The sequence below is a fragment of the Chiloscyllium plagiosum genome, chromosome 42 (assembly GCF_004010195.1).
Source record: "Chiloscyllium plagiosum isolate BGI_BamShark_2017 chromosome 42, ASM401019v2, whole genome shotgun sequence".
NCBI lineage: Eukaryota > Metazoa > Chordata > Chondrichthyes > Orectolobiformes > Hemiscylliidae > Chiloscyllium > Chiloscyllium plagiosum.
The window spans coordinates 4,722,015-4,730,238 of NC_057751.1; the positions used below are offsets into that span (position 1 = coordinate 4,722,015).

Consider the following 8,224-nt stretch of genomic DNA (forward strand, 5'->3'; position numbering starts at 1 on the left):
TTCCAGCACCTGCAATAATTTGCTCGCTCTGAGTCTTGGTGCTTCCCAGGGTCCTGGTGCTCAGCATGCATTTGCTTGCTTTGTTTTTCCTGCTCACATGCATCACCTCACATCTCTCTCTCACACACACACAGGAACGCTGCACTCTCAGCTCTTTGTTCCAACGTTCCCAACTCCCTGTGTGTGTGGTGAGCGGGAGAAGCAGAAGTGTCAATTCCAGTGCAATGTGATAGACCCCGGTCAGATTGTGTCAGGAAGTCCGGGCGCCTCATCTTGCATCCCTGATCAGAGGGAATGAGCTCAGGGAGAGGGCTAACTCACAATCTCTATGTGTGTGTCTCTCTCTCTATGTCAGTGGGTTGAGCGCTTGCGTTACTGACTCCAGGTCAGTCATTCCGCGCATTCTGAGTGGACAGTTCCGGGAAGATGCCTGTCATTGGGTAGCTGGTACTCAGCTTCCGATTGCTACAAGATTTTCCCCGGGATAACACTTGTATAAATATGCAGCGCGGAGTATGTCTCACATACACACTTCTACACACATGGTGTTGCAGGTCTACCCTTAGCCGGCAGTAATAGAGAGAGAGACAGGAGAAAGGTGAGCAATCTTTTGCAGCAATGCTTCCCAGGCTGGCTCTCCTCGCTGTTCTGCTCGGTGCATGGACAACTGCTGATGAACTGGCCTCGCTCATGGAGGAGAAGAACACCTCACTGACATCTAGGAGGATGAGACTGACTGCACAAAATTCAGGTAAACTTGGTTACTCCCTTTCTTCCTCCCCCTGGAACTTGCAGTTTCCAGCCTTCAGCTGCAGCTATTTCTGCTCAGTCCTGTAGCTCTATGCCCCTTTTCTGCATCTGTTTCAGTTGCTCTGCATCTGGAGCAGGCTAATCGGGGAAGGACTTGGTTCACGGTCCGGAGCACAGAAACTCGGCTCATCATTGCCTCCCAACTGAACCCAGAGCAGAGAGGATTTTCAAACTGGGAGCTTTCTCAGCGCGAAAGTGCTTCCTCCTGCCGCAGCATGTTGTCTCTTGACGCTTCATTCCTTTAAAATAGTGACTTTTCAGGGGGGGCGGAATCGTCCAAGGGATCACCTGCTCCAAGCTGTTTGACACTGCAGACTGTGTGTTTGTGTTTGAAAGGGATGCAGAAACAGATGCAGAAAAGGGGCATAGAGCTATACTGAGTCTGGCGAACAGCATTAGGACACTGGAACTTGTCTTCTGCACCACCAAGACACATGTGCATGTGTGAATCAGTCTGTGTGTTTCTGTGCCGGTGTGGGTGAGTCTGTATGAAAGTGCCTCTGTGTATGTGTGTGTATGCCTGCATCTGTTTGTCTGTGTCTGTCAGTGATTATATGTGTGTATCTGTCTCTCTATGTGAGAGTCTGTAAATATATGTGTGTGTGTGTAATGTGCACTGACAGTTGAAAATTTTGTCAGACTGTTCACGAGAAAAATCTAGAGAGCAAAATTCAAACTTGCTCCTTGCATCTCAGTTGTGTCCTAGAGGTGTGGTTCTGTTTTGTGTTGCTGGACAGTGCAGTGTGGCTGCTTCTTAAGACTGATTTGATTGTTGTGACTTCACCAAGATAAAGTGAAAAGTGTTGTTTTGGGTGCTCCCCAGGCAGATTGTATGGTACAAAGTGCACATCAGGGTAGCAGACCAGAGCACAGAATACAAAGCAGTGTTACAGCTGCAGAAAAGGTGCAGAGAGAAAGTGATCAGAATTGATATTTGAGAAGTCCAGTCAAGGCCACACAGTGCCTGACTGTGAGTTGTCTGAGAAATGACATCAAATGCTGTCCTAAAGTATTGCCCCAGTTTGGGGGCACTGGAGGATGAGCTCTCCTTCGACAAGATCCTTCCTGCAAAATGTTCCTTTGGTGCTGCCTGAGAGCCAAAGCAAACATTTTTGAATATGGTGCTTTCAGTAGCACTGCAGTGGATCACAGCGGTGCTGCTCCTGCAGCTGCTCTAGGACAGGATGAAGTCTAATCGGTATGTAGTCATCATGGTGAGGGCCATGCTCACTTTAGCTTGTTAATGAGAGGGCACCTCAGCGACTTCCACATGGAATCTCATCTGAAACTCCAGGACTGGGGAGTCCTGCACTGCTGGAGATATCAGCTTCACAACCAGACGTTAACCCGAGACCACGCCTGTTGTCGCAGCTGGTGCTGCTAGGGAAAGAGGTCAGGGAGAAGATAGAGAGAGTGATCCCCTGATGCTGTGCTCAGAAGACATTGGCAGCTGTCCCCATTTTCTGGTGAGTATTTATCCCTCACTAAACACCAGGCAAAACAGCCGAGATGAGTTCATTGATCTAATTTCACAGTTTGTGGAAGCTTGCTGTGCAGAAATGGTTTTATTGGATGACAAGCAGCAGTCAGTCACTGCACTTCAATCCTCATGTCATTCACTGGAAATTATTCGGGGGTGGATTGCAATCGGGACCTTGTAGAAACTGTATGCTGTTTTGACGTTGTGTGAGGAGTGGACTGCAATGGTTTGGATAAGGAGAGTTGACGTGCGAATAGCAATAGCAAGGAACAACAGCCTAAATTACATCGCAGATTCCATTGCGGGCAATTTGCCACTTGTGTGTTCTTTCATCTTTCATGGGCTTTGCACAGGGGAGAGATAGAAGGGGATTCAGCCTTCTCCACTGACTGAAGGAAGAAATGTGCTCAGAAGAAGTGCTGTAACCCCTTCATTGCTGTGACCCTCAGAACAGGTACTCTTCCACAAGTTTGAAAAAAAAGTCTATTTTTTTCTTAACACTTGAATGTAGTTGTCACAGCAACCTTACACACACAAGATGCATAACGGTGACTGCACAAGTGGGAGCATGCACAGAGGATTTTTAAAATGTTTTTGTTACACTTGAGTTTTGCTCAGTAGAAGCTGGACATCCTGCCAATCAGAAGATTGTTTTAGTTCGCAGAGGAAAAGGGAGATAGGAGGTTTCTGGTGGTTTATAGCTGCAGCAGCAGAGTAGGAGACTTTCCCCAGCTCATGTCAGACCATGCAACTGCATCTCAGATCAGACTTGGGCCTTCCAGTCACCTCTCAGCCTTTCATAGATTTTCAGCATGGTGATTTCATTTACTGGGTGGGAACTCTTCCTTCTCTGCAACTTGATATACCAGACTGACTAACACAATGCTGTCCTCATCAATATGTGTGAACAAACAGTCTTCTTCATAAGCTGATTTCTGTCAGGGGGGAACCAGAGGACCTGTGTTTTTCCATTGTCAAGACAGGTAATCCATGATAACTTGAGCATTCAGGCCCTTAACCTTCTCCACCATGCTCTCAGATAATGACTGATCAAACAACACTCCTTCTGTCTGCTTTCCTGCATTTTCTGTGTTCCCCTTTGTTTCCCCTGCTCATCAACAAGCTCTCTGTCTGTCATAACCTTCAATGTACACAGGAAATTGATACACAATGAGGATTTCACTTGCACCTCATCAGGCTTTCATGTCATTATGCACAAGTGTCAGTAAAAGTCTTTGGACAGTGGCAGTTATGAAAACTTACAGGAAAATCTATTATATTTTCATGTTTACAACAACCTTGTTCACACATTCATGCCCTACTGGGTAAGCGGGGCAGGAACGTGTGAACAAGGTGGTTAACTTCCAAGCTTGGTCACTTTGATGGAAACAGATAGACAGGAGAGAGGGTCAGCTGAACTCTGAACCCCATTGTGTTTCAACACAGATTGTCCACCTTCCACGTTTTCCAGAAAGCTGTGGGTGAAACTGCACAGGCCTGACTACAGTGATCTTCTTCTCATGTTAAGACTAACTGTTGTCTACAGGTGTTAGGTTAGAGAGGGGGTGGATTTCACATGAAGGATCTACCTCAAGAGCCTCCAGGTGAGGCCCAGCACAGTCTGGAGGCTAAGTTGGAAGGACTGTTATTCTGAACTTTTCATTTCTTGATTTTTTTTCTAATCTATTCCTGTGATTTTGTACTTTTGTACCTAAGACTTAATACAGGACTTCTTGATTTCTTTATTTTTCAAATTACTTTTCCTTTAGAATTGGTACTTAAGAATCTGTACCTAGGTACCTTGGTACCTAAGATGGCACCATAACTTTACACTATACTCATATGACTACATGTGACAATAAAGCTAATTCTAATTCACATTAAGGTAAGTGGATATGATTAAGTCCCCATCTTAACACTGCACCTCGTCAGTCCTTCATGCTTTAGAATTGTTGCGGTGCACGTTTATGGTGCCAACTGCCTCTGTGGATATCTTGTCATCAATCTGTTCCGAAACGTGACGACATACCTCTGGAGTAGGTGGGACTTGAACCCAGGCCTCCTGGCTCAGAGGCCAACCGCCCATGTAAACCTGTCATGCTGTTGTCTGTCTGTCTGTCTCTCTCTCTCTCTCTATGTATGCTGTAGTGTCTCCACTGGCAGGAAGATATAATTACAGGCTTGGCACTTCCCTTTGAGACTCTGCAGGATGAATCAATAAAAGTAAACACTGATTAGAACTGCATATGGATCTAATTAACCAACAGATTTAGAAAAAACATGTCAACAAGTGGCAGGATTCATCTTTGTGATTCCTGTGTGTCACACCTTAGCTTTCACATTCACCACCATTTCTTTACCTTCAGACATATGAAACTTCCAGTAACACAAGATACCAGAGCCAGAATATCTACAGTCTACCTCTCAGACCTGCATGCACTCTCCTGGTTTCCCTGGTTTTATAAGTGTGACTTCACATCCTCGAATAATACTTTTCTATTTTACTTTTGATTCTCCATCGCCTTTTCAGAACAGGGGCCTGTTAATTGTGCTACGTATTGCTGTTCCCATATACTGTGCATCCTGGCCATTTGTCCCAGTACCATCCTGAGAGACTGGCTGGAATTAAAATAACATACCCTGTCACACTGCTGGCATCATACATGGCAATGGAACAGAACTTGATCAACATGAGATTCCGAATCTGAGGGACCTGAGCAAAAACACTTGTTGAGGAAGTAATAAAGCCAGGCACTTCATCCTGGCCTCTGACTTGTCGAATGAAGAGCACTCGAGCTTTGAGTGACCCTATCTAGCTATAAAAATGGTTATGAAAGAATACTGTCTTTTCATCAGTGGCAGGTTACTGTCTGATGGATTACAAACTACTCTTGGTAAAATAACTGACCCAACTTGACAGTACTGGAGTTACACTTGATCAAATATCATGTGCCCATCATAGATTCTTTCATAAATGGTGAACACTTTCTTGAAAGAAAGGGGCATTAAAAGATCGATCTCCATCTTGAAATTCACAAATAATTGCAAATGTTCTCTGACTGATTTCAAGTTATCCACCCTTCCATAGATTAACCTGTTAAAAGCTCAGTTTGAGTTCTAACAGTTCAGATTAAAGACTGAATATCTTAAGCCTACCTCAAATGCTGAGATTATCTCTGGTCCTTAATGTTTCAAGTCAACAAGTGGAAGAAAACTTATCAGTCTTCACTCCCATCTTCGGTCCCATCAGATAGTGGGATAAGTGGTGAAACATTCTACAGTTCTGTCCTGACCATCCCCACATTTACATGTACACACAGACACATACAATCACACAGGCACACACACACAAACACAGGTACACCCACAATGTTCCCATTCGCTGGCCTTCCGACTCCGCCTGTGTTCTGCCAGCTGCCAGTATGTGTGGCGCAGAGATGCAGCCAAGGAAAATTGGGATTGAAGCAAGGATTGTTCAGCTGCCTTGTTATGAAAGTATCATTGTAATTGGGGGACTCGGTGGGGCGGGGAGTAACATAATTAACAAATCCAGCCGTATACTTCCCTTAGGTATTTTACCTCTCTGCTCCCTGTTGAATTTTAAATGACAGATTGAGCCGACTGGGCCTGTATTCACGTGAGTGCAGAAGGATGGAAGGGGATCTGACTGTCTGTCCAACTCTAACAGGGCTGGACAGACTCAATGCAGGAAGGATGGTTCCCCTGGGTAGGTGGGGGTCTATAACCAGGGGACGTACAGCCTCAGGGGGATATGGGGTAGACCATTTCAGACTGAGATGAGGGAACATTTCTTCACTCAGAGTGGTGAGGCAGTGGAATTCCCCACCACAGGAAGCTGGGGAGGTATGGGGAGAAAGGAGGAATATGGCACATACAGAGGACCAGACATGATCACATTGAACAGCTTCTTCCTGCTCCTAGTTTCTATCCCTCACAATGGAGGAGGTTTGCCAATGTGCCTTAGAATGTTCTGGAGTTTCCAACAGTCTCCTGGACATTGCTTCAAGCAAACTGGGTTCCAAGTTGATAACTTGTGGAGCTCAATCACCCATTTCTAAAAAGCCCAGGAGAGTCAGCAACTCTGATCATCTTCCCATGTTAACTTCCAGTCTCTTCTTTTTCCCTGTAGCTGAGATAATCCGGTGCTTGAACAATGCACTCCATGTGGGCTGTGGTGCATTTGCCTGTCTGGAGAATTCAACCTGTGACACTGATGGAATGTACGATATATGTAGGTCCTTCCTGTTCAGCGCTGCCAAGTTTGACACTCAGGTAAGGGGGCAGGGATGAGTTGACGTAACCCTATGTGATTCCTGATGAAGGGCTTTTGCCCAGAATGTCTATTTTCCTGCTCTTCAGATGCTGCCTGACCTGCTGTGCTTTTCCAGCACCACTCTAATCTTAACCCTATGTGAGCCCACAGAGTGGTGAGATATCCGCTGTGGTTCACTACAGAGCACTTTCCCCTGGGGTCAGAGGTTTGTTCATTCAAGTCCCACTCCATGGACTGCGGACAAAAGTCCAGGTTGACACTGCAGTGCAGTTCTGAGGGAATGCTGCACTGTCCGAGATGCCATCTTTTAGATGATGATTTAAACCAAGACAATGTCTAACGTCCCATTAGGATATCTCTTGGCCTTGTTCTGAATGAGGTCACCTTCAGTGTCTTGGCCATGTATACATCCGTCAGCCAACATCACTGAAACACTAGATTTGTGCATTATCTCGCTAATATTGCTGCGAGCTTGCTGGATCCAAATTGGCTGTCCACTTTCCTGCATTACAACATTTCACAAGTGTTCCATTAGCTGTTAGATTGTTTGACTAAAAGGCACTGTATAAACACAAACCTTCCTTGAAGTTTTTCAACATCTTGACCATTATTTGAGCTCAGTGCAGAGTGCCGAATTTGGGAGGTGTTGTTTCCCTGCTCCCTGCCATTGGAAAAGAGGTCTAGTAGGTTCCATTGGGAATCTCATCCTTTCTCTGAGATTGTCCTCTCAGCTGGTGCCCAACACTCAGGCACTGAAGGCAAAACCCCATCCGTACCTCACAGCCCTACACATAGTTTAAATGTAGCTCTTTGATAGGAGCAGAAGCAGCCCACTGAGTCTGCTGTACCATTCGATGAAATTGTGTCTGAGCTGACATCGTCAGCTTCACTTTCCTGCCTTTTCCCCATAACCTTCGAATTCCAGTTGAGTAAAACCTATTTCTCAACGTAAGTTAACAGGAAGGAAGGAATTTGGAACACAAACAAACCTTGCTGTTCTTGAAGCTTTTGATTTGAATCTTGTGGGAAATGATTCCTTTCAATAGACAATAGGTGCAGGAATAGGCCATTCTGCCATTTCTTTGTTCCCCGTAATATATTCCCCTGTTTCTGTCTTCAAGGGCCCAATTTTAGTCTTCACTATTTTTTTGCCTTTCACATACCTAAAAAAGCTTTTACTATCCTCCTTTATATTTTTGGCCAGTTTATCTTCGTACCTCATTTTTTTTCTCTGCGTATTTCCTTCTTAAAAATCCTCTGTTCTTTAAAAGCTTCCCAGTCCTCCGTTTTCCCACTTATCTTTGCGATGTTATACTCTTTCTCTTTTAACTTTATATGCTTCTTAACTTCCCTCATCAGCCACCCACCCATGCCTCCCATTCTTCCTTTTTGGAATGAACTGATCCTGCATCTTCTGCATTATACACAGAAATATCTGCCATTGTCCTTCCACTGTCATCCCTCCTAGGTATTGCACCATTGAATTTTGGCCAGCTCCTCCCTCATAGCTCTGTAGTTCCCTTTATTCAACAGAAATATTGTCACTTCCGATTGTATCCTCTCCCTCTCAAATTGCAGATTGAAGCTTATTGTATTATGGTCACCACTTCCCAATGGCTCCTTCACTTCGAGGTCCCTGA

The 8,224-nt window shown here is 45.0% G+C and overlaps 2 protein-coding genes across 2 annotated transcripts in view; one reads left to right on the plus strand and one right to left on the minus strand.

The window, feature by feature from the left end:
- Positions 1-342: 342 nt before the first annotated feature.
- Positions 343-8,224, plus strand: part of stc1 (stanniocalcin 1) — a 13,749-nt gene continuing 5,867 nt past the window's right edge. The window contains exons 1-2 of the mRNA XM_043681241.1: positions 343-751; positions 6,441-6,583. Coding sequence (XP_043537176.1) covers positions 619-751; positions 6,441-6,583 — 276 coding nt within the window. The 5' untranslated portion in view covers positions 343-618. The remainder of the gene's footprint in view (positions 752-6,440; positions 6,584-8,224) is intronic.
- Positions 4,205-8,224, minus strand: part of LOC122543043 (mitoferrin-1-like) — an 84,195-nt gene continuing 80,175 nt past the window's right edge. The window contains exon 5 of the mRNA XM_043681239.1: positions 4,205-4,492. Coding sequence (XP_043537174.1) covers positions 4,464-4,492 — 29 coding nt within the window. The 3' untranslated portion in view covers positions 4,205-4,463. The remainder of the gene's footprint in view (positions 4,493-8,224) is intronic.